Source organism: Eptesicus fuscus, chromosome 20 (assembly GCF_027574615.1).
Source record: "Eptesicus fuscus isolate TK198812 chromosome 20, DD_ASM_mEF_20220401, whole genome shotgun sequence".
In the NCBI taxonomy this organism is placed as follows: domain Eukaryota; kingdom Metazoa; phylum Chordata; class Mammalia; order Chiroptera; family Vespertilionidae; genus Eptesicus; species Eptesicus fuscus.
Window position 1 is genome coordinate 32,475,139 of NC_072492.1, and position 25,208 is coordinate 32,500,346.

General features: G+C 49.2%; 1 protein-coding gene across 4 annotated transcripts in view; it reads left to right on the top strand.

The window, feature by feature from the left end:
- Nucleotides 1–25,176, top strand: part of MAP3K3 (mitogen-activated protein kinase kinase kinase 3) — a 65,272-nt gene extending 40,096 nt beyond the window's left edge. For 3 of the 4 annotated variants that reach the window (XM_028157414.2, XM_054708808.1, XM_054708809.1), the window contains 10 exons: nt 10,516–10,649; nt 15,467–15,540; nt 17,180–17,247; nt 17,454–17,546; nt 18,163–18,354; nt 18,906–19,054; nt 19,700–19,831; nt 20,317–20,446; nt 20,778–20,955; nt 22,441–25,176. In XM_028157414.2, the coding sequence (XP_028013215.1) occupies nt 10,516–10,649; nt 15,467–15,540; nt 17,180–17,247; nt 17,454–17,546; nt 18,163–18,354; nt 18,906–19,054; nt 19,700–19,831; nt 20,317–20,446; nt 20,778–20,955; nt 22,441–22,669 (1,379 nt within the window). In that variant the 3' untranslated portion in view covers nt 22,670–25,176. The remainder of the gene's footprint in view (nt 1–10,515; nt 10,650–15,466; nt 15,541–17,179; nt 17,248–17,453; nt 17,547–18,162; nt 18,355–18,905; nt 19,055–19,699; nt 19,832–20,316; nt 20,447–20,777; nt 20,956–22,440) is intronic. The other variant, XM_028157415.2, reaches the window with a different exon arrangement.
- Nucleotides 25,177–25,208: the final 32 nt, after the last annotated feature.

The following is a 25,208-nucleotide window of genomic DNA, read 5'->3' on the forward strand; positions in this document are numbered from 1 at the left end:
TGAGGCAATGTCATTTCTCTGGTGACTAATGGAATGTGTGCCCTGAGTATTACTGTGTTTTAAAAATTTCTGAGCTTTGCCCTGGCCAATGTGGCTGAAATTGGTTGGGTGTAGTCTCATGCACTGAGGGCTTGCCAGTTCAATTCCTGGTCGGGGCACGTGCCAGGGTTGTGGGCTTGATTCCCCAGTAGTGAGCGTGCAGGAGGCAGCCTATTGTTTCACTCTCGCACAGGTGTTTCGCGCTCTCCCCCTCTCCTTTCTTCTCTCTCTAAAAATCAATTTAAAAATCTTTTTAAAAATTCTGAGCTTTAATTTATAATACCGTGAATATCGATATAATCCACATAAATAAAAGCTCTTTAGTGTCCTCAATTTTTAAAGTATAAAGGGGTTCTAAGACAAAGGGTTTAAGAACCTTGCCGAAACTGGTTTGGCTCAGTGGATAGAGCGTCGGCCTGTGGACTGAAAGGTCCCAGGTTTGATTCCGGTCAGGGGCATGTACCTTGGTTGCGGGCACATCCCCAGTGGGGGGTGTGCAAGAGGCAGCTGATCGATGTTTCTAACTCTCTATCCCTCTCTCTTCCTCTCTGTAAAAAATCAATAAAATATATTAAATAAAAAAAAAAGAACCACTATGGTATTGGATTGAATTTGCAGGTGTTGAGAGAGCAGGAGATAAGTTTTATGGTTGTGTATAAATGGCACTGCCTTTTAGCCTAAGAGGAACTCCAAAAGAGGGCCTGGTTGGGGTTCTGAAAAGGGACAGACCTGATGTTTTAGACAAGTTGAATTGGAGGTGCTTTGAGACAGCCTAGAGGAGATATCAGATACCCATTTGATATGTTAGATACACAAATATCTAGCTCATAGGGGAGAAAATCAGGCGTAGTGAAAAAAATTGGAAATTGTCAAATTGAAGCCATGTACCAAGAAGAGAGTGCCTAAACAGACTGTAGAATGAGAAAAGAAGAGGGCCTAGGACTGAGCCTTAAAAACCCAGACCCTCAGTGGCCTATTAGAGGAAGATGAGTCTATAAAGGTCACAGGAAAGGAGTGACCAGAGAAGTAGGAGGGAAAGTAGGAGAGGGCGGGGAGGGGGCTTTACATACCAGCCAGGTTGGAAAGGACAGACCAAGAGTAAGAGACATAAAGTTGTCATTTTCATCCACAAATTTCTGAGTGCTTGCTATGCTGGTACAGGGTAAAGCCTTCTGAAAGTAGAAGGAAACATTAGGGGAGGAGTCAGGGTCAAAGCATGAGGGAGAAGAATCCAAGCAGTAAAAATACGGTCAAAGGACAAGCCTTAGTGATTCAACCCCCACCAATAGAAGGGGGATTCTATGCCCTCCTCCCCCACCAACAGTTAACATACCTGTGAGTATTTAGTAAGAAACTGAACATGTAAGTCATTTAGCTCTCACTGAAACATCTTCATGATGGGGAAGTGCAAGATAGCCCAATCCAATTTTAGACAGTTCTACTTATTTGCAGTTCTTCCTTTTTTAAAAAATATATTTTTTTTATTGATTTCAGAGAGGAAGGGAGGAGAGCTAGAAATATCAATGATGAGATAAAATCATTAATCGGCTGCCTCTTGAACGCCCCCTACTGGGGATCTAGCCCACAACCCAAGCATGTGCCCTTGACCAGAATCTAACTCAAGACCCTTTAGTCCGCAGACTGACGCTCTATCCACTGAGCCAAACCAGCTAGGGCCCCCCCCCCCGTCCCCATTTTTAAAAAATATTTTTAAAAATTTATTTTTAGAGAGAGAGGAAGGGAGAGGGAGAGAGAAAAACATCAGTGTGAGAGCAAAACATTAATTGGCTCCCTCCTGCACAATGCCCAACCAACAGAGCCACACTGGCTAGAGCAGCTCTTCCTTATTTTGAATTGAAAATCTGCCTCACTTTACTCATTGACTCTAGTGTTGCTTTCTTGAGCAATATAGATAACACAAATAACATATTTCTTATGACAATTTTTCAAATATTTGAAACCAGCTATCATGTTCATCTTTTGTTTTTGACATCAAAATATACATACCTTGAATTACAATTTTTTTCAAGCCAGTTAATCTGTTAAAGTTAACTAATTCATACCAAAACACAAAAACAAGCCAACCATCCCCTCAAAAACAAAAACTACTAGGTAATGAGGTAACCCAAAAGAGAGACCCCAGATAAGACATGGAATTTCCCTGTGTACGTGAAGATGCTCTTCCTCCTATCTTTGCCTGTAGAAATTATACCCACTTTTGAAGTTGAGCTCAGGTGCCATTTCTTCCAAAATACATTGGGTGGTGCCCTTAAGCCATGTAGCTAGCCAAGGCTCAACTCAAGAATTGTCTCTCAAATTCTGACTCTCATTTGGTCTAACCAAGGTTTCCTTAAACCAGCCGTCGCCAACCTTCAGACCTCACGGATCACCAGTGGTGACCGCTGGTCTAATGCATCTCAAGCGCTTTGGCCTCTGTTTTTACTCCATCTTGCTCCTTGTCTTGCCACTGCCTCCCACACAGAGAGGCAAGCCAGGTTGCAACCTCTAAGGAATGGATAGCTGAGGAGACAGTGGAGGCAATCAGTTCTTTCAAGATGTTGGGGTAGGCCCTAGCCGGTTTGGCTCAGTGGATAGAGCATTGGCCTGTGGACTGAAGGGTCCCAGGTTCGATTCCAGTCAAGGGCACATGCCCGGGTTGCAGGCTCGAACCCCAGTAGGGGGTGTGCAGGAGGCAGCCGATCAATAATTCTCTCTCATCATTGATGTTTCTATCTCTCTTTCCCTCTCTGAAATCAATAAACATATATTTTTTAAAAAGTTAGGATAGTGGCTTAAGAGAGGGGGAGAAATAAGCTCAGGATATTTTTAGGCTAGAGATTTGAGCAGGTTTATGAAGGGAGGCACAAATACAGCTGAAAAGAATATTGAAGGTGGTGAGAGGGGACCATGGGGGAGCTGACTCCTATTAGGGAGGAATTGGGAATCTAGGTAGAGAGCTTATAATGCCTTGGCAAGGAAGAGGGGAGCCCTCTTCTGTGTGAGGAGAGGAGAAAAAAATTCAGGCAGAGGAAAGTTGAAAGAATAGGATGACTTGTATTGACACCTAGACAATAATTAGTTAGAGAGCTGTGCACAGTACAAACCTCCAGTCCTAGTACAGATTTGGAAGAATGGAAACCACAATTGCAGAGGAAGTGACCATACACAGGGAAACAAAATGGTCAGCTTCTTTCACTTCTATAGGTTTTTCTCCTCATTATAAATTCTTCTGTGATACTGACCAGAAACTGTTTAATGGTGGTAGCAACTTCAAAATAAAACGCCAATTTTGAAAGTTGACACACATAGGCTCTTCTCGTGGTCTTAGGGAATGAAGGAGGCCTGGTCCATTATGAGCATATTGGAAAATACTGGTTAAGATTTTCCATTGAGGAAAAAAAAATGATTTGATTCCTCCCCCATATCATCAGTCCCCCAACAGAAAATAGGGTTTAGAGAAAATAGTTGATGTCCAAAAAAAGCTGTCTCTTTGTACTTGCAATGACCTGCACATTAACACTGACCCAAAGCCCTAGTACTCCCTCCGGAGGCAACTTCCTGACTGCATCAGCTTCCTGCCAGGAGGCTCCTATGAGAAGGGCTAGAATCTGAGAGCCTGTCTTTCAGCTTTGAGTCAGAGTACAGAGCAAAAGAATCAGCATATCCTACCATGAGAATTTTGTTTCAACTCTGCTGTTCTGGATTAAGGAGTCTAGCAGAGGGCTAGTATGCCCTGGGAGGAATTCGGACTGCTGGCAGCTTAACCCCCTGGCTTCCTCGTTCATGGGAAGTGGTGGGCTACTCTGAATACAGGACTACTACTCTGCTCTTTTGTTTCAGCTGGTATTAGAATGGAGCCCCTTGGTACAAATGGCCTGATGAGACTAGAGCCAGAGAAGGGTGTCCCAGAGAACCTGCCATTCCTGCTGTGCTTGCCTTGTGAGACCTAGAATGACCTGTGTCTCACATAGCACTGTGATTTGTACTGTTTGGCTCACTGCTGTCCCTGCTGGTAAATGTGTGAGCATCAATGAGTCTTAGAGCTCTCTTAGTTCAGGATCCTGTCCTGTTCAAGTCCCTGTCTCACTTGTTCTTGAGTCCTGTTGTGCATCTCATTGGCCCCCAGTTTCTGAAATGGAAGATAAAAACAAAACTGAAAATGCTCTAGAGCAGTTCTGCCAACTCCTGGTTTTTCCATTGGCTTCCTCTGATAGCCATTGGTTTGGGGAGACTTCCCTTTCCTGCCCCAAGCTGTGGGCCTGTACACAATAGCCTCTGGCCCATTGCCCATCAGATAACAAGGCTGGCTCTCTGCAGGCTGCAATGTGTATTGGAAAAAGTGAAAGTCTCTGGCTGGAAATAAAAGCTCAGAAAACCTTTGCTATTTTCCCCCAACCCCTCCTGGGTCTGTAGTGCTGGCTTCATGTAAGCTAGTCCCATCCCACCTGTAAAACCAGGATAGCGTTTACTAGCAGCTGATGAAGGGGATAATGGGTGTCAGGGGCCATGGATATTTTATCCCAGGGAGGTCTCACCCTAGACACTCTAGATCATAGATTGAAGGCAGTTCATCTTGTCTGGGATAGTTTGAACCAATGTCTGCGATCTCCTCAGTAAGAGTTTTTCTATCTAATCAGTCCCTTACAATATACATTTTATTTGTTCTAGGACACTCCAGATTTTATTGGCTAGAATTCAGTTGCACAGAACAGAAATCTAACTGGTTTCAGCAAGAAGAGACTTAGTGCACTTCTGGCTTATCAGAGCATTGGGAGAGTGAGAAACAGACAAACCACAGAGCTCCTCCCTCTTCTGTAATCAGGAAGCCACCAGATCCAGAAGTACAGTGCACCTCTTCTCTGGTCCACACCACATATGGGGATGCCTGCACCTGTAAAACTGGAGACCAAGTGTGTGGCCTCTTCTAATGCTGCAGCAGAAAAGCCAAGGCTTCCGTGTATGGTACCCAGAAATAGCAAGAACAGCAGGAAGCCATTTAAATCTCACACAAGTACATCTGATTGGCTGAACCTACAGGGGGTCTTAGAAATAATAGCTTTTAGGTGATTAACTTTTGAAGCACCGGAAGGCCTGCTAGAAGGGTGGAATGGATCCTGATCCTAATCCTGTATAATAATCCTATATAATAGAAGGCTAATAAAGCCCTGGCCGGTTTGGCTCAGTGGATAGAGCGTCGGTCTGTAGACTGAAGGGTCTCAGGTTTCCAGGTTTGATTCCGGTCAAGGGCACATGCCTGGGTTGCGGGCTCGATCCCCAGTCGGGGGTGTGCAGAGGGCAGCCGATCAGTGGTTGGGCTTCTGAAAAGTGGAGTAGGTTTCTTATTTTTGGTCCAGATTTCCTTACCTCCTCTTTAAGATGACCAAATGGCATCTTGCATCCCTGGCCTTTGACTTACAAGTGACCATAGACAGAACAGCTCTGAATTTGAGCTGCATGAAATATGGCACTATGTTTCCCCACATTAGCTCCTGGCAGAAAGGCTGTCGCATTACCCCATGGGTGCTGATCCCCGTCCTCTGTTTGGATTGTTCCTGGGGAGCTTATTGTCCCCATGGGAGAAGTTTTGCCTTTGGCCACTGTATTGAGCAGCATGTCTACCTTTTGGAAATAAATTATGTTCTCAGAATTGCCTTGGCTGATCTGCACTAGAATCACAAAGTCTGTCTTCTAGCTGCAGCCCCACCATTAAATCACTCTGTGACTTTGGGCTGGGGCTTCCCCTTCTGTACAGTGTGGATGATAATGCACCTCCACTGCAGGGGTATTGTGAGGGTTAAACAAGAGGTAACAGTGTAAAAAAAAGAAAAGAAAAAAATGTCTTGGCTGTTAGTTCATGGTACAATATCCCTGAGTTTATACTCAGAGCAGTGTCAGTTTCTGCTTAGAGGCTCAGGGTGTCAGGGCTTGGAAAATTTGAACAAACAGACTTTCCTCCATGAGTTATTTGAGATCATTTGGAAGGCATGGTTCAGGTATCTCAGAATTGGTAGCCTCTTGCCATGAGTGAGCTGTTGAGACTGGAAACCTAGCAAATATCTGTCTGTTTTCAGAGCAGTTTTGTTTCTGGTCTCTGCTGTGGAGTCAGGTGAGGAAAATAGGTTACTGAGAGCCCCAGGTTAGCCTTCCCACCTAAGAAAGCTAATTGTCATGGCTCTTAAAGAGGCTGGGTTGATGCCCCCAACAAGAAATTGGAAATGTGGGAAACCAAGATGGCGCCATAGGTTAAACACCTAACCCGCAGCCGGGCACAACAATTTCAAAAATACAACTAGAGGTCAGAACGGTCATCGTCCAGAACCACAGGAAAGCTGGCGGACTGAAATGCCCACAGCTGGGGAGAAGGAGAAGGCCACGGGGACAGTCGGGGGAGCCGCAAAAGCCTGAGGTAAGGAGAAACGGACGGAGACACGAGCACGCGCGCCTGCGGGGAGGATGGAGCCGGAGAGGAAGGGGCGGCTGACGGCCTGGCCGGCGTTCACTGGCAGGAAGGAGATAAAGGCTCCGGATTGCGCTGAGCGCCGGCTCCGACTGCACTGAACCCCGCTCCGGGCGAAACCCTGGGAAGCCAGGCGCAGGCTGGGGGAATGAATCTGGGCTGTGGGGCGCAGGCACAGAGGAGCGGCGGAAGGCAGAGCTCCAGAGGCGCGCGCAGGAAAGGGCGCAAAGGACGGACTGTTGCCTGCGCCACTGAACTGCCCTAGCGGGAAGGAGACAAGGGCTCCGGACCGGGCTGAACCCCAGTTCCGACTGCACTGAACCCCAGTTCCGGGCGAAACCCTGGGAAGCCAGGCACATGCTGGGGGAATGAATTTGGCCTGTGGGGCAGAGGCACAGAGGAGCGGCGGCTCCAGAGGCGCACACGGGAGGGCGCGCAGAGGAGGGACTGTTGCCTGCGCCACTGAACGGCCCTGCTGGGAAGGAGACAAAGGCGCCAGACTGCGCTGAGACCCAGTTCCAACTACATTGAAACCCAGTTCCAGGCAGCGGGCGAAACTCCAGGGCGCGTTTCTCTCAGAGGTGTTTGCAAGGAATACAGAGGGACACAGACACAGGAGCCTCATGTCTCCTGCACAGCAACTCTTCCTATATAGACAAAGAGGGTCCTCATGGACAATTGGCCTGGAGGACAATTCCTCCTAGTGACACCAACAACAATCAAGACTTAACTGTAGATACTCACTCAGTTTCGCAACTGCGCCGCCCCCGCAGGCCGCCCGGCCCGGGGCACTGGGGACGCCGCGGCGGCAGCGGCGCTCGGAGCCCGGCGGCCGCCCAGCGCCCATCCCCACCGCGAGGCCCCCGCGCGCCTGGTTCCGCGGGCCGCGCGCTCCGCACACCGGACGGAGGCCCGGGCGCCCTCTCCGTGCACCTCCCGGCGCCACTAGACCTCAGTAGAGTTGACTGAATTCAAGGGATTAAGAAGAACAAATTGGGGAATTCGAACAAGATGACGGCGGAGGTGAAGGCTGATGTGTTGCCTCACATGGCAGTTTCGGAAATACAACTGGAACATGGACTAGTGAGGGTGGCGACTGCTGCTCGCGTCTCCCCAGACCGGGCGGCTGCTCCTCTCAGTCAGCACCGCAGCCGGGGCCATGGGCTCGTGGGCGCCGCAGCAGCTGCTGTGGCGGCGGCCGCGGACTCGGCGCAGCGGCTCTCTGTGAAGGAAGAGACCATCTTTCTGCAGGAGGGGCGCATCCGCACCACCGACCTGGCCGAACTGCGCAGTGAGATCCTCGAGGCCCCGGAGGCTGCCAACACCGATTTGGAGGATTCTTAGGAGTTCTCATCTTACATTCAAGCCCTTTAAGCCATTTTGACAGAGGAGAATCAAGAAGGCGGCTAAGTTAAACAAAGGAACTGCGAACTCCACCGCGCACAGCAATTTCAGGGGCACGAATGGAGGACAGAGCCTCTGCCATCCAGAACTACAGGAGAGATGGCTGAATGGTAGATTTATAGCTAAGAGGGAAGAGGAAACCAGCGAAATTGGAGGGGATGAGGTGTGGAGGCACGTGGGTCTGGTTGGTGGCGGGGGAAAGGGGCTTTTGTTCCAAACCTAGGGGAGATTAGCTCTCCATCACACTGAAATCCAGCTTCTGGGGACCCGTGGGAGACCCAGATGCCTGCGGGGAGAGGCGGGACTCTTGCGGAGGTGCCAAGCGCCCCTGGGTCTGGGGGAGGCCGCGCTCCCCTGGGTCCGAGTGAGGCCAGGGGTCCATAGATCCAGGTGAGGCCTCGCGCATCTAGGCCCGGGTGAGCCCAAGTGGCCCTGGGTCTGGGAGAGGCCAAACATCCCTGGGTCCAGGTGAGACCATGTGTCCCTGGATCGGGTGAGGCCTCGTGAACCTAGGCCCGGGTGAGCCCAAGTGGCCCTGGGTCTGGGAGAGGCCAAGCGTCCCTGGGTCCGGGTGCGACCATGTGTCCCTGGATCCGGGTGAGGCCTCGTGCACCTAGGCCCGGGTGAGCCCAAGTGGCCCTGGGTCTGGGAGAGGCCAAGCATCCCTGTGTCCGGGTGAGACCATGTGTCCCTGGATACGGGTGAGGCCTCGTGCACCTAGGCCCGGGTGAGCCCAAGTGGCCCTGGGTCTGGGAGAGGCCAATCGTCCCTGGGTCCGGGTGAGACCATGTGTCCCTGGATCCAGATGAGGCCTCGTGCACCTAGGCCCGGGTGAGCCCAAGTGGCCCTGGGTCTGGGAGAGGCCAAGCGCCCCTGGGTCCAGGTGAGACCATGTGTCCCTGGATCCGGGTGAGGCCTCGAGCACCTAGGCCCGGGTGAGGCCACGTGCCCCTGGGTCTGGAAAAGACCAAGCGCCCCTGGGTCCAGGTGAGACCATGTGTCCCTGGATCCGGGTGAGGCCTCGTGCACCTAGGCCCGGGTGAGCCCAAGTGGCCCTGGGTCCGGGTGAGACCAAGCGTCCCTGGGTCCGGGTGCGACCATGTGTCCCTGGATCCAGATGAGGCCTCGTGTACCTAGGCCCGGGTGAGCCCAAGTTGCCCTGGGTCTGGGAGAGGCCAAGCGTCCCTGTGTCCGGGTGAGACCATGTGTCCCTGGATCCGGGTGAGGCCTCGTGCACCTAGGCCCGGGTGAGCCCAAGTGGCCCTGGGTCTGGGAGAGGCCAAGCGTCCCTGGGTCCGGGTGCGACCATGTGTCCCTGGATCCAGATGAGGCCTCGTGCACCTAGGTCCGGGTGAGCCCAAGTGGCCCTGGGTCTGGGAGAGGCCAAGCGTCCCTGGGTCCGGGTGCGACCATGTGTCCCTGGATCCAGATGAGGCCTCGTGCACCTAGGCCCGGGTGAGCCCAAGTGGCCCTGGGTCTGGGAGAGGCCAAGTGTCCCTGGGTCCGGGTGAAGCCAGAGCCTGGGTCCAGGTGAGGCCGTGTGCCCCTGGATCCATCCGGGTGAGGCTGGGTCCCAGGCCCGGGTGAGACCACGCGCCCCTTGGGTATGGGTGAGGCCACGTGCCCCTTAGTCCGGGTGACGCCGTGCCCCTGGGTTCGGCCGAGACCAAACCAGAGGGAGTCGGACCTCCGTTACCGCCATTTGTCCACCATCCAGAGCTGGGGGGTCAGTGCTGACATGTACACATAAGGAACTACTGGACATTGAAATTGAGTCTCAAAAGAACTGTTGGTCCAGGGGGAAGCTCGCTACAGACTGATTCATTTGCCTGTCAGCATAACTATTATTGCTCGTCTCACATTCAGTGCTTATTAGTATATATCTAGTGACATATGATCTCGCTCATCTAGGGGAAATGATGAACAACATAGACTGAGGAACAAGAACAGAACCAGAAGCAAGGAGGCATCGATCGGACTATCGGGCCTCAGAGGGAGGGTAGGGGAGGGGAGGGGGAGGGTGGGGGGAGGGGGAGAGTTCAACCAAAGGACCTGTATGCATGCATATAAGCCTATCCAACGGTTAAGTTCAACAGGGGATTGGGGCATGCGTGGGGAGAGGGGTGGGATGGGAATGGGGGGATGAGGACAAATATGTGACACCTTAATCAATAAAGAAAATAAAAAAAAAAAAAAAAAGAAATTGGAAATGTTCTTGATGGCCAATTTATTAGATTGTCTTCTCTACACCTGGATCAGCCATATATTCTTAATGACTGGTTTCATGTGGAAGAATGGAGTGTTTCTTGAAGGACATTAAAAATAATAGTTTAAACTCCTTAGAGACTGTCTTTCAAAAAGCAACCCTCCCCACCACTCTTTGACTTTCCTGTAAGTATTTTTTCTCCTTTTCTGGGGTTTTTGGATTAGGGGGAGAGCCACCTAGCTCAAGAAGTTTACTTGAGCTTCAGCACTCTCTTCCAGGATGTTCAAAGAGCTGTGACGAGCCTCCACCAGCCTCTGTAAGAGACGCTTGGTCTGAGCGGGCTGGATGTCTGCTCCTCTCAGGCTGTACATCCTGGGCTGTACTCAAAGGTCTTGTTTCTGTGATCTAGGCTCCCAGAACCCTGGACGAAGCTCACCTCCCCCTGGCTATGTGCCTGAACGGCAGCAGCGCATTGCCCGGCAGGGGTCCTACACCAGCATCAACAGTGAGGGGGAGTTCATTCCAGAGACCAACGAGCAATGTGTAAGTACAGGCTGGGGTGTGCCTTTGAGTGTATCAGACCAATGTTAAATTGGGGCATTCTCAGTGGGCATGGTGCAGAACTAAGGGACTCGAGTCCCATCCAATAGCTCTTTTATAAACCAGTCCTGCCCAAATATGGATTATGCCTTTCTAGGGGCAAAATATCAATTTGCACCAAAAATGGGACCTAAACTACCTAGCCTCCTTGGGTGCTGAATATGCATTTAACCAAGTTCTTCTCTTCTATAGTTCTCTCACTGATGTCCTTGCAAAATACCACTCTACTATTTATATATTCCTTGTAACTACCTGTTATTTCCACAGTTTTTTAAAAAAATATATTTTATTGATTTTTCACAGAGAGGAAAAGAGAGGGACAGAGAGTCAGAAACATCGATGAGAGAGAAACATCGACCAGCTGCCTCCCGCACACCCCCCACCGGGGACGTGCCCACAACCAAGGCACATGCCCTTGACCGGAATCGAACCTGGGACCCTTGAGTCCGCAGGCCGCCACTCTATCCACTGAGCCAAACCGGTTCGGCTATTTCCACAGTTTTAACATATGACCAAATCTAGGAGATGGATTTTGTTTTTCATCAGCTGTATTTTAGTTTTGCTTGTTTTTTGATAAAAGGTAGGATATAGCCCTGGCCAATATTGCTAAGTGGTTAGAGCCTAAGCCTGCTCATGGAAAGATCATGGGTTTGATTCCGGGTCAAGGGCATGGAATCTTTCTCTCTCTCTCTCTCTCTCTCTCTCTCTCTCTCTCTCTCTCTCTCTCTCTCTCTTTCTCTCTTCCTCCCCCCCCCCCCACTTGCCCCCCTCTCTCTCTTCCACTCTCTGAAAAGCAATGGAAAAAATATCCTCAGATGAGGATTAACAACAAAAATTTTTTCCAAAGGTAGAAAGTATGCCATATCCAGATTACACTGCAGGATTAGTTACTTTGAACTTTTATGACGGTAAGCAGCTATATTCATTTTCTATTACATAACAAATTGCTACAAACTTAGTGGATTACAACAGCATATATTTACCTTATAGTTTCCTTGGGTTAAGAATCTAGTTGTGACTTAGCTGGGTCTTACGCTCAGGCTCACACAAGGCTGCAATCAAGTGTTTGCCAGGCTACATTTCTGGCAGAATTTGGTGCCTTCTGATCATAGTTTTTACTGGCTTTTGGCCAGTGGCCACTCTGAGCTTCTAGAAGCCACCTACAGTTCCTTGCCATGTGGCCCTCTCACAATATGGCAGCTTCTTCAAGGCCAGTGAAAGAGTCTCTTGCTCCAGTCTGCAAAGATGGAGTCTTATAAAATGTAACATAATCATAGAAATACCCAACATCCCATCCTCTTTGCCATAGTCTGTTGACTAGAAGCAAGTTCTAAGTTCTACCAGACGCAGGGAGATGGGATTATACAAGGCTGTGATTCAAGGAAGAAGGATCACTTTATGGTGGGTCCACCACAATGGCTAATCCATTTTAATGGCTAGCTTTTTTTTTTTTTTTTAAACTCTGGTGTTTTTTTGGGTTTTTTTTAATTGATTTTTTACAGAGAGGAAGGGAGAGGGATAGAGAGCTAGAAACATCAACCAGCTGCCTCCTGCACACCCCCTACTGGGAATGTGCCTGCAACCAATGTACATGCCCTTGACTGGAATCGAACCTGGGACCTTTCAGTCCACAGACCAACGCTCTATCCACTGAGCCAAACGGGTTTCGGCGGCTAGCTTTTTTTTTTTTTTTTTTTTCTCTAAGACTTCTACATGGATATTTACTAGTATAAGAGCTTTATCATTAAGAGTCAAAAACTGAAACAACCTAAATGTTCATCTAAGAGAGAATGGATAAACAAATTGTATTATAGTCATTCAACAGAATATTAGAAAGGGTTTTTTATTTTATTTATTTCTTAAATGAGAATATTTCTGATTCTCAAATTTTATTTATTTATTTATTTTTTATTTATTTATTTATCCTCACCCGAGGATATTTTTCCATTGATTATATTTAGGGTGAGTGGAAGAGAGAGGGAAAGACAGAAATATCGATGTGAGAGAAACACATCAATTGGTTGTCTCCGACCAGGGCCAGGGCCCGAGGAGCCTGCAACCAAGGTATGTGCCCTTGACCTGGATCAAACCCAGGACCCTTTGGTCCACAGGTTGATGCTCTATCCACTGAGCCAGATTGCCTAGGGCTAGACAGGGGTTTTTAAAAAGAAACACTGATATATGCAACAATTTGAATGAATCTCACAGCATGTTGAGTTAAAAAAAAAATGGCTAGTCTTTTTAACTAGTGGCTCACTTGATGAAAATGGCATTTTGGCTTAGTGAACTCAGCAAGAGTGAGAATTCTGGCCTCATTTTGAAGTCTTTTTTTTTTTTTTAATGTTCTTTTTGATTTTTTTGAGAGAGAGGAAGGGAGAGAGATAGATAGAAACATCGATGAGAGAGAAACATACTAGGGATCGAGCCGTAACCTGGACATGTGCCCTGACCAGGAATCAAACTGGTGACCTCTTGGTTCATAGTTCAGCACTCAACCACTGAACCACACCAGCTGGGCCTCATTCTGAAGTCTTCAGTGACCTTGCTTTGATTGCAAAAAGATCCATTCTTATAAATTTTGGGGTTTTGGTCTGGGAAGAGGAAATTTCTTAAGGGGTAAACCATCCACCAAAAGGGCCAGCAACATCACATGGGGGATTTTACCAAAAACTGCTTCTTATAACTTTTCTTTCTCCTAAAACTGATTCTTATAACTTTTCTTTTCCTTTTTTTTTAACGTTTTTTTTTTTTTAAATAATATATTTTATTGATTTTCCACAGAGAGGAAGGGAGAGGGATAGAGAGCTAGAAACATCGATGAGAGAGAAACATCAATGAGAGAGAAACATCGATCAGCTGCCTCCTGCACACCCCCCACCGGGGATGTGCCCGCAACCAATGTACATGCCCTTGACCGGAATCGAACCTGGGACCTTTCAGTCCGACGCTCTATCCACTGAGCCAAACCGGTTTCGGCATTTTCTTTTCCCTTTAATAGCCAATCTCTATGCAACATTATTTGGACTATGTAAGCTGTGAGAGGCTCTTTACACTGCTTCTTTTCTCTTCTGTATTTCTGCCTTCAGATAAATTTATGTTTAGAACAGTGACCTGGAGTGCTTTTAGCTGCATATTCCCTTCTTGGGTATTTTATTGGCCATCCTTCCTGTTTTCTCTAATCAGAGCACTTCTGAACATCAGCTGTTCTAGGGGTGACTTAGGTATAAAATCTCAAAGATTGCAAATGAGTTTAATTGCATTTGGTCTCTATCCCTCCCCATGGTCCTGTACCCTCATCCTTTTACTGCTTTCTTTTACCTGGCTGGTCCTCCAAGGCATAGGAGTATTAGACTCCTAGTGAGGACTTCTGGAAAGAGGCCAAGAAAGATGGTGGCTAGGGAATGCCTAGGTCATTCTCTCTTGAAGGCCTTTGGAAAACCCACTGCTTCTTGATAACTTGTCATGTTGTTATACTTACCCATTCTCTCTTCTTCTGTTAACCGCTCCTACTGTGCCAAATATGCATTTGATGGGTTACAAGCAGTTCTTTCCATATTGGTTTTATCCACTTTGGAAAATCCTACGTTCTTAGCAAGATTTGCAGTTTTACTCTGCCATTAATTTGTTTTGATTGGTAGTTTTTAAAAAATATGTCATGTATGACAATATGAGCTAATGTGTTTGAAATTATGGGTGAGATGGACCATAGTATTAAATGGGAAGAGATCATTTGAGTTGGAAACTAATTTTATGAAAGTTATTAGTGAATTTTCATAATTCCAATGTTCTGCATTCCTATGTCATGTTTAACTTTGGATCCAGATAGTAAGTACTCTTGCTAGTAGATAACCACTTCCCCCATGGACAAAATGAAGGGGAGATTAGTTGGAGACAAATCTAATCTGAAGTCTTTTTGTTACTGCATTTGACTAAGGGCCAGAGAAACATTTTAACTTATATAGCTACCTATTGTTCCTAAGCGAGAACCAGGAACTGGGAAATTTTTTATCTGTATTAGCAGCCCTCTAACTGGTTTCATGACTTTAGACCATTCTCCTCAACTTTTTTTTGTTTTGTTTTGTTTGTTTGTTTTTAAATATATTTTATTGATTTTTTATAGACAGGAAGGGAGAGGGATAGAGAGTTAGAAACATCGATGAGAGAGACACATCGATCAGCTGCCTCTTGCACACCCCCTACTGGGGATGTACCTGCAACGAAGGTACATGCCCTTGACCGGAATCTAACCTGGGACCCTTGAGTCCACAGGCTGATGCTCTATCCACTGAGCCAAACCGGTTAGGGCTCTCCTCAACTTTCTAGACCTGCAGTGGCTCATCTGTGAAGTGAGAGCAATACTTGTCTTTGTAAATTATAGATTATGGAGTGTAAACAGAAGCATTATGATCCCACCCAAATGCACTGGAAGCTTCTGCAGGGTAGTACCATCTCTAGCGCCAGGCTCTAGCTGTCATGAGCCAAGAAAATGCCAACAAGAGAAGCAGAATCAGCTTTGCTCTCCTGGCAGAACTCCTTGGGATACCAGCCAGGCATTTTTCTCCCTCCTGGATACTTGCCTTTCGAACTTTGGGGGAGAATGGTACCTTCCTAATCATTCTTCTCACTGCACAGGCAGAGAAAGGGCACTTTCATATTTTGACAAAAAGGATCATTTGCTGGCCCTGGTTAGGCCTTAAAGCCCTCATTCACCTGGATTCAGGGATTTGGGCTGGGGTTTTATTGTATGACTTGCCTTGCAGATGCTGGATCCCCTGGACAGTGCTGAAAATTCCTTGTCGGGAAGCTGCCAATCCTTGGACAGGTCAGCAGACAGGTATGGGTTGTGGGGTTAGTACCTAGGTGTTTTTGGAACTGATGGGCTGAGAAATAGAGTTAGCTAGTATGTATGTCTCCAGTCTAGACACTGGTCTTACATGCCCATGGTAAAATGTGCTTCTGGGAAAGAACCTCTCCTTAATTTTCCAAACACCGTGTGAATGTTATGTTTATATAATTAGATGAATATAATAGCCCAGCATAGCAGCTCACATGTATTAAATGCTTGCTTTATTGTCTCTACATAATACATGCTGCTCTAGTACTCTTGGCCTCATTGCTGTGACCTGGACTGAGAAGCAGTGGACCTTCATTTTTTGGGGGGACAAAATTGAATTATCATCCATGGGTTCACTTTTTTTAAAAGTGTTTCTGGTAGAATAAGAAACTAGGATATAAAAAAAACAACAAAATATCCAGACTGCCTAGCTTACACAGCCTGGTGTGTAATCTTGTTCTTGCACTTTGGGAGGGGACAAGTGCTGTCCTTTACATGCCAAATGGTTATGTGGAGCTGGTTTGCTCAGCAGCAGGGGTTTGTTTGGAGTTGGCTTTGGCACTGATCCAGCCAGTCTCTCACCTTGACTTCGTTATGTCCAAGAGAATGTTTCATCATATCTGGCTGGGCTTAGAGCTATGGTCAGAGGCTATGGGGCAGGTTTGTAGATTTTGTGTGTGTGTGTGTCACTGATTAATTGTTCCTATGGGTACTGACCTTGTGACCATGGCCAAATTGGTACTATGTCTTTCTTAACAGATCTGAACACTGGTGAGCGCTGCCTTCCCTCTAGATATAGACTACATACAGTCATAGTTACTTGTTGATATCCAATTTATAGCTTTGAGGCTTGCTACTACACACTGAGGGCTCTGCGAGGATAGGCTTTGGACTATCTCCTAAGCTTTGTGGCCAAACTGGGATGTAGGGATGGGGGCAGCAAGACAGGACTAAAGAAGGTCTGAGTCTAGTCGTTGTAAGAGAAAGGACCATTCAGATGGATTCTGGGAAAGACAGCTAAATTTACTCACTTGATTCTTGGGTTTTTCCTCCATCCCTCCCTTGCCTTTGTTTTTTTCTTCTCCTTGGGAGTGAAGCCCAATGACCTGGACTTCTTTCTTTGATGCCTGGCCTAACTTGAGCGTACGGTTTCCATCTTCCCTTCACAGGATCTAGGGCCAGATGGACCCCAGCGCCATCTAATATTAGTCAAGTAGCTTTGGATAAGTCCCTTAACCTCTCTCTTCCTCAGTTTCCTCATCTCCAAAATGGGATAGTGGTGTTTAGTCTTAAAGGAAGATGCTTGGTGGTGGTGCTATTTTTATTACTGCCCTAGGCAAGGGTTTTTGTTGTTTTTTTCAACTCCTCCCGTTACTAAGGTGGGAGGAAAGGGTAAGAAGGGAAAGTGCTGTGCAGCCAAAGTGGAGTTCGGTAGGACTGGAGGGGCTCATCATTCAGGGTCCTGTCAGATTTGGGTCTTAGACTAGTAAAAAGAAGGTGCTTCTTACCATGTAATGACGTGTGAGGAAGTTAGAAAAGGGAGTCCGTCTGGAGTCTGGATATCCTGCCTTTTGCCCTAGTGAGCTGCTTTGGAAGTATGCTAAAGTCTACTCTGTGATTTTGTTTTGTTTTTTTCCAGTCCATCCTTCCGGAAATCACGAATGTCCCGAGCCCAGAGCTTCCCAGACAACAGACAGGAGTTCTCGGGTGAGTTCCCCAGAGCCTCGGTGAGCACCACAGGGTGCCTGGGTGGGGCTGCCTGCGTTCTGCTTTTGAAAGCTGAGTTGGGAAGCCAGAACTGTGTTTTAAGTTTCCTTGGGCCTACTGATCTGAGGTCTCAGGTGACCTAGGGGCTTAAATGGACCACTCACCACTATCTACCCAGAAGCCAGTGACTCCTCTATCTTACTCAGATCGGGAAACTCAGCTCTATGACAAAGGGGTCAAAGGTGGAACCTACCCCCGGCGCTATCATGTTTCTGTGCACCACAAGGACTACAGTGATGGTGAGTGCATTTCCATCCTGCTGGCTGCCTCAAAAAGGACATAGTTACAGCTCTGCCAGGGAAAAGCCACTGCAAAGGGGTGGGCCAGGGCACTTCAGATCGTGTGTTTCCTTGATTTCTGAGGAGCTGTGTCCAGACTTGAGGCCTTAGAGACAGGGAAAAACAAAAAAAGGGGAGAACAGTTTTTGTAGACTCAGGATACTGTCACTGGGAACTTTGTCCTTTGTTTGAGTGTGCAGCCTGCTCCAGGGCACCAGCTCTCCATCGCCCTCTTCTGCCCTTTGGCAGCAAACGGAATGGAGCTTCTGCTGAGATTTAGGATTAGGATGCCAAGAAACACAGACTTCAGCTGTGGATTGGCCTGCGAGTACTGTGGGGCCTGAGAAACAGCCCTGTGCCTTCCCTTTGGCCAGAGCTTCCTTAACCATCTCTGGCTGCTTCTTAATTCCTGCTTTTGTCCTGATTCTTAAGGTGTGTGGGTCATAAGCCATTCTGGCATGAGTTAGGCAGGAAGGCAGATAGGATGGATCAGAGCTGGTGTTATGACCTGGTTTGCACATTCAGCTTCAAGACCAGAGGTCTGACTTACTCTACTCTGGCCCCTGCACCCCTACAGGCAGAAGAACATTTCCCCGAATACGACGTCATCAAGGTAACCTGTTCACCCTGGTGCCCTCCAGCCGTTCCCTGAGCACAAACGGCGAGAACATGGGTCTGGCAGTGCAATATATGGACCCCCGTGGGCGCCTGCGGAGTGCGGACAGCGAGAATGCCCTCTCTGTGCAGGAGAGGAATGTGCCAACCAAGTGTAAGGAGTGGGCCCTGACTAGGAGGAGATTGCCCAGGGGACGCTCTGACGAGCTGCAGGTTGGGAAGCCAGTGAGTCTACTGGGTTGTCTGGCTCAGCAGTAAGCTGCTTTGGCTCATCCTCTCAAACTGGAAGAGCCTACAGGGGGACAGCAGACCCACTTCACCTTAGTCCTTACTCCACCTTTGTGTGACAGGCCACTTCCCCTCTTTGGGCTTTAGTTTTTCCATGTTTAAACTGAAAAGCAGTCTCCTTAATCCCTGCCATATTAAGATATTTAGGGACTTTGGAGATACAGGTGTTTGATCAATGCAGAAAAACATTTAACCATGACTTCAGTCAGTCCTCTGTTTCTTGGGACTCAGGCCTGAAGGTCTGATTGACAGGGCACTGGGCCTGCTACAGGTGGGGGTGGAGAAGATGCAGTCAGTTGTAATAGTGCCAGGTGGTGGGGGATGCAGCCAAAGGTCCCATATAGAGCCTCGGGAACAGGGAGGACATCAGTAAATAATGTGCACAGACTAAAGCTCTTTCCTTCTGTTCTCCTGTAGCTCCAAGTGCCCCCATCAATTGGCGCCGGGGGAAGCTCCTGGGCCAGGGTGCCTTCGGCAGGGTCTATTTGTGTTATGACGTGGATACAGGACGTGAACTTGCTTCCAAGCAGGTCCAATTTGATCCAGACAGTCCTGAGACAAGCAAGGTACTATCTTCCCCATGGTCTGACTTCCAGTTCCACCCTCTCAACCAAATACCTGTCTTTATTGCACAGGCTAATTGCTTAAAAGCTACAGGTTGTTTCCTCCGTTATTCTTCCTCCCACATTCCCTTGCTGTCCACTGTGGCCCTGGCCATGGAGTGAAGGAACTGTGGTCCAAAGAGCACCAGCACCCCAAGGAAGGATTGGATATAAGGAACTGAGATGATGCCGAAGTACTGAGCAACCCAAAATGAGAGTGCCACCAAGAGTAGCACATGCCTTATCAAATGATGTCTCTTTCAGCCCAGGAAAGAGCCTGTCTTCGTAGTTCAGCTTTGGGTGTGGCCTACACTCCAGTCTGAGTGGATAAATACATGAGTTACCTGAAGTACAGCCGTTACCAAGCACCCACAACACCTTCTCCCACCCCACTGTTTTCCTATTGCCTGTGTTGGAGTACCACCATTCAAAGGGTTGCCCTGCACTGAGGCCAACAGCCAGACAGTTGAGAGAGTCCCCCGTTTCTCCAGCTAAAATTCCCAAGGCAGATAGACCCCTCTGAGGACACTGACTAGGGCAAGCTGAGCTGATCCCAGGCAGGCAGACCAGGGCCCTGAGAGCTGAGGTGACCCCTGGCCTCTCCCCTAGGAGGTGAGTGCTCTGGAGTGTGAGATCCAGTTGCTGAAAAACTTGCAGCACGAGCGCATTGTGCAGTACTATGGCTGTCTGCGGGACCGCGCTGAGAAGACTCTGACCATCTTCATGGAGTACATGCCGGGGGTATGTGCCCCTTCGTGTGTATGAGACACACACAAGAGAGGGCCTGACCTGGGGTTCGGGGCTGCAGAAGGGATCCCTTTGACATGGGTCTGATCCCCTGAAACTCCAGAAGCTCAGAGGAGAAGGTGAGGTGACAGCAGGATGTGTAAAGAAGGGCCTGCCTGTGGTCGCAGTGATGGTGTGGGTGAGAAATGCTCCCAGGCCACCCTCACCTGAGGCTTCCAGGATGGCTGCACTGTCCACTAAGGACTGCCTTTGCCTGGAGCAGTGGGACCCTCTTCTGGATTCGAGTCGTACATTGCTGGAGGGAAGGGCTGTCTCAGCCTTTTCTCCAAGCTGCTCAGCAGTCCCTAGCAAAGCGTCTGGTACATTGCAAGTGGGAATTGGATGAATCACTTCTTTGCTGCAGTGCTGGGGGCTAGAAATAGCCTTGCCCCTCTCCTGCCACCTTCCTGCAGTGACTCCCTCTGATTCTGTGGCTGTAGGGCTCAGTGAAAGACCAGTTGAAGGCCTACGGAGCCCTGACAGAGAGTGTGACCCGAAAATACACCCGGCAGATCCTGGAGGGCATGTCTTACCTGCACAGCAACATGATCGTTCACCGGGACATCAAGGGTGAGTAGGGGCAGGCCATGGGGTCCCCGAGACCTGGTCGCTTAACCATTTACAACTTTCTGAAAAGTAGGACCCTAATTGCTTTCTTGGGGAATTGGTGTGAAGATCAGTTGAGCAATTTGGAAAAAATATTGCAGAATAAAGTGCTCAGCGATGTTGACCATGGCAATGATCATTTCGTGCTGTAGGGCTGAGGCTGTTTGCCCTGTGCAATTCACATCTAATTCATGGTAGCCCCATCCTCCCAGCAGCCCTGTGACCTGGGAGGGAGGGAAAGGAGGGAAAAGGCCTGAGGGTTCAGGGTTGCAGGCTCTGCCCTTTCATGCCTTAGGAGCCAACATCCTCCGAGACTCTGCCGGGAATGTGAAGCTGGGGGACTTTGGGGCCAGCAAGCGCCTGCAGACCATCTGCATGTCAGGCCCGGGTATGCGCTCGGTCACCGGCACACCCTACTGGATGAGCCCTGAGGTGATCAGCGGCGAAGGCTACGGAAGGAAAGCAGATGTGTGGTGAGTGCTACGAACATGCTGGGACCCCATCTCTCTGTCTGGGCTCTTGTGGCCCCAACTTACAAATGAGCTTTGGGCTCTCTGGTGTGGTGGGAGGGAGGGAGGGAAGGAGTGCCCGCCTCTTGCCAACTAGATCAGGATACAGAGGTGGCGGTATATCTTAACTCCAAATAACAAATGTTATTGCTGGGAACTTATGCTGTGGGAAACATCCCTGATGTTTGCTAAAATAAAGAGGTTGAATCCATTCTGAGGGCCTGGATCAGCCCTAAACACTAGCAGGCATTTTCCTAATGCTCAGACAGCTTGCATTTGCTCCCCTTAACTTCATGTCCATCCTCCAAAAGGGCCTGGAAGGCTCTTCCCCTTGGAACATTTTTGGTGGGCTGAATGATGGTCCCCTGAAGATGTCCACATACTAACTCCTTTGACCTGTTAATGTTACCTTATATGGCAGAAGGGCCTTTGCAGATGTGATTAATTTAAGAATATTGAGCCGAAACCGGTGTGGCTGTGGATAGAGCGTCGGCCTAAGGACTGAAGGGTCCCAGGTTCGATCCGGTCTGTACCTTGGTTGCGGGCACATCCCCAGAGGGGGTGTGCAAGAGGCAGCTGATCGATGTTTCTCTCTCAATGTTTCTAACTCTATCCCTCTCTCTTCCTCTCTGTAAAAAATCAATAAAATATATTAAAAAAAAAAAAAGAATATTGAGATGGGGAGATCATCCCGGATTATCCAGGTGGGCCAGCATAATCAACAGGGTCCTTATAAAAGGGAGGCAGGAGATCATAGTGGGTAGTAAGTGTGACAGTGTAAGCAAGGGGTTGGAAGTGGTGCAAGAAAGGGGCCACGAGCCAAGGAATGCAGGCAGCCTCTAGAAGCTGGAAGAAGCAAGGAAATTATCCCTTCAGAGCTTCCAGAAGGAGCCATCTCCACTGAGACTCTGACTTTAGCCCAGTGAGACTGATTTTAGACTTCTGACTTCCAGAACTATAATAAGTTTGTATTGTTTTTTTATGCCATTAGGCTCATTTGTAAAGCAGGCACATTTGTTACAGCAGCAATAGGAAACTAATATAGTTATCTTGGAGCTCTTTCTGTCCATACTAAGTGGTTCTCATCCCCAATCTCAAGAAGTATCCAAGTGGGTGTAGGTTGATGAAGCTGTGTGGATAAGGCTGATAGTTTTTTGAATCCTCTTCTGGCATTGGGGACCCTCTTTAGCAGTGGTCGCCAACCGGTGGTCCGTGAGGTCCGAAAGGTTGGCGACCGCTGGTTTAAGGAAACCTTTGGAGCAGCCGTCGCCAACCGGTGGTCCGTGAGGTCTGAAAGGTTGGCGACCGCTGCTCTATAGGGTGTTGATCCTCACCTTGGCCCATCCTGCCTCAGAGTGTTCTGAGAAAAGCACCTCCTTTCAGAACAGTGGGCAGGGCAGCTGGGTGCCTAGGATGGCCAAGAGGTGACATGGGGTTCTCTCTCTTCAGGAGCCTGGGCTGCACTGTGGTAGAAATGCTGACAGAGAAACCACCTTGGGCAGAGTATGAAGCCATGGCCGCCATTTTCAAGATTGCCACGCAGCCCACCAATCCTCAGCTGCCCTCCCACATCTCTGAGCACGGTCGGGACTTCCTGAGGCGCATTTTTGTGGAGGCCCGACAGAGACCTTCGGCCGAAGAGCTGCTCACACACCACTTTGCACAGCTTGTGTACTGAGCTCTCAAGGCCACGCTGCTGCCAGCTGCCCCTGCTGCAGGGCAAGGGGCTGCTATGGGACTCAGCAAAGTTGCTGCTTCTCCCAGGCAAGGCTGTGGACCATGGAACTATAGTCCAGCCAGCATTTGTCTGTGCCCCTTCTGCCACTGGGGCTCAGAACCAGGGTGGGGTGGCTGCAGCCTCAAGGACTGGAAGCCCCCAGCCTGCCAGACCTGAGAGCTCCAGCCTCGTAAGCTCAGCATGGAGGGCAAGGGGCTAGGAACAGTGTGCAAGGTGCCATGGTCTCCACCCTTGGGGCTGTGTCCTGACACTGCAATCAGCTCCAGAGCCCTGGGTCTGGGGCACAAGATGGACACGAGGGTCCGAATAGTGTTACTTTCATTCAGAGTGTTATTTTGTTTCTCCTCCCCATGTCTGGAGATCACCAGGGCATCTCTGGGCTGGATGAGCCCACCCAAGCCTGAGGTAAAGCCCAGCGTCCTGCAGCCAATGGAAGGCAGAGGCCTAGGCTGCACTCCCCCTGGAGCCCCCAGGTCAGCTTTGCCAGTCCCTTCCTTACCAAAGATGAATGAAGCAATGTTATGCTGCCTTATTCAGGGAAGGAGGACCCGTCCTACCTGCCCTGTGACCCTGCCTTCCCAAGCAGGGGCCTGAGATGTGGAACTGCCCACTAAGGGGCAGTTTTGTCAATGCAATTGTCTGTTTTACAAGTTGGAGTCACTCTTATGCTGTACCCAGTTTCTGAACTGGAGACTTGTGTCCCCTCTGGGTTCTGAGTCCCCCTGCTGTGGGCCCAGGCCTTGGGCTGGATTGGAAAGAGCTGAAGGTAATGGCCTTTGTGCTCCTGGCCTGGCATCTGTTCCCCCACTGCAGCGGACAGGAAGATGGACAGCACACTGAGAGCTTCTGATCCAGCTGGCCACCTGGCCCTGAGCAGGCCACTTAGGCTAGCCAGGGGAGTTGTATCAGGCTGTCTGTGAGTATGACCCTGCTAGGCCAGAGCCCTCTCCAACTGGTAGAAGGGAGAGCCCCTGTGATGCCACCAACCATGTCTAAAACCGCCAGCTCTCTTCCTCCTTGGCCCGCCTTGCCCATCCCCATGAGGTCTCACCCTCTTTCCCTTCTTGCTCCTCCCTTGGCGGAGGAATGGCATCAGGGGTCTGGGAGCCAGTATCTCCAAGCAGCTTAGAGTTGGCCTTATTTACCTCAGCCTGGGCGCTAGTCCTTTCTTCTGGCCCCTCCCCTCCAAAATGTGCCTATTGCTAGAGCTCCTCCCTCTCAACACCCAGTTTCCTTGGGAGTTGTCATTAAAGAAAAAAAAAAAAAAGCCAGTGCCCAGGGATGGGTGTCTCCAGGGAGCTGAGGATTAGCGCCAGGCAGCTCATTGCCAGCCATGCCCACTTCCCTGTGGGCACCAGAACAAGCCAAAGCCTTCGTTGTATGTTGACGATGCACTTTTATGAATGTAGTTTCTATCGCTGTTTTTAGCCTTTTCACATCATGTAATGTGAGGCCTTGTACTTGTTAATTTATATCTCAGATCATATTTGGTGGTTTATATATATCACTTCTAGACTGTTACAGGTGATGGACGCCTCAAGAGACAGAAAAATGAAAGCAGGTTTTGCAGGAATGTGTTGCACGGTGCCAGTTGGGCCTGGGCCCATTTCCATCCTTTTCTCCCAGGGGTCTTTGTCAGGCACCCCCAGCCCGGCCCTAAGCGAGCATATGCTCCTGCCTCCACCTCGGCCCTTGCCCAGGGTGGGGACCAGCCCCTCATCTCGACCAAAGCTGCGTAGTGGCAGCTCGGCCTCTCCACGACCCTGTCCTGATGGCTCCACCACTCTTCTTGGGCCCACACCCCTGTCCTGTCTCCATTTTCCAAGAGGAAACAGAGTATGCGCAGTGCCGGAGCTGACAAGATGAGACGACTCTGTGTCCCAGGTTCAGGCTCTCACAGAGCCCCCGCTCCCCCCACCCCAGGGTCTTACCTCACAGGGAATGTGTTTTTAAAAATTAATTTGCAAACAAGCCAACAAGCCATGCACTCAAAACAAAAAAAACCAACAACCAAGACCCTGATATTTGTGCCAAAAATGTGGACATGCTGGCTCAGCATCCTCAGGACCAAGCTATTGCTTAATTTTAATTTATTATTAAATAATCCAGATGAACAGTTGTGGGCTTAGAACGGCCTGGGCCCAAAGGTTCTAAAGGGCAATTCCCAGCAGCTCCAGGTTGCTGTGGGAAGGGCCTTGTGCCATTTGCTCATCATTCCGTGGGGTGTCAGCCTTGGCCAACCCAACAGAGGCCAGAGCTAGGGAGAGTCTGCCCTCTGCCACCCTCCTGCCCCTCCCACCCACCTCAGCTCTGTGTCTGTGTCTGAATTGTGGGTCGTGCAGAAGAACCTGCAGCCATAGTTATTTGACTATATCTTGACCGAGGGCTTGCAGAGCAAAGCCAGGCCAGTGTCGTGCATTACTTAAAATAAAAAGGGATCATTTATACCCAAGGGGTCCGGTGACAGTGCTTTTGGTTG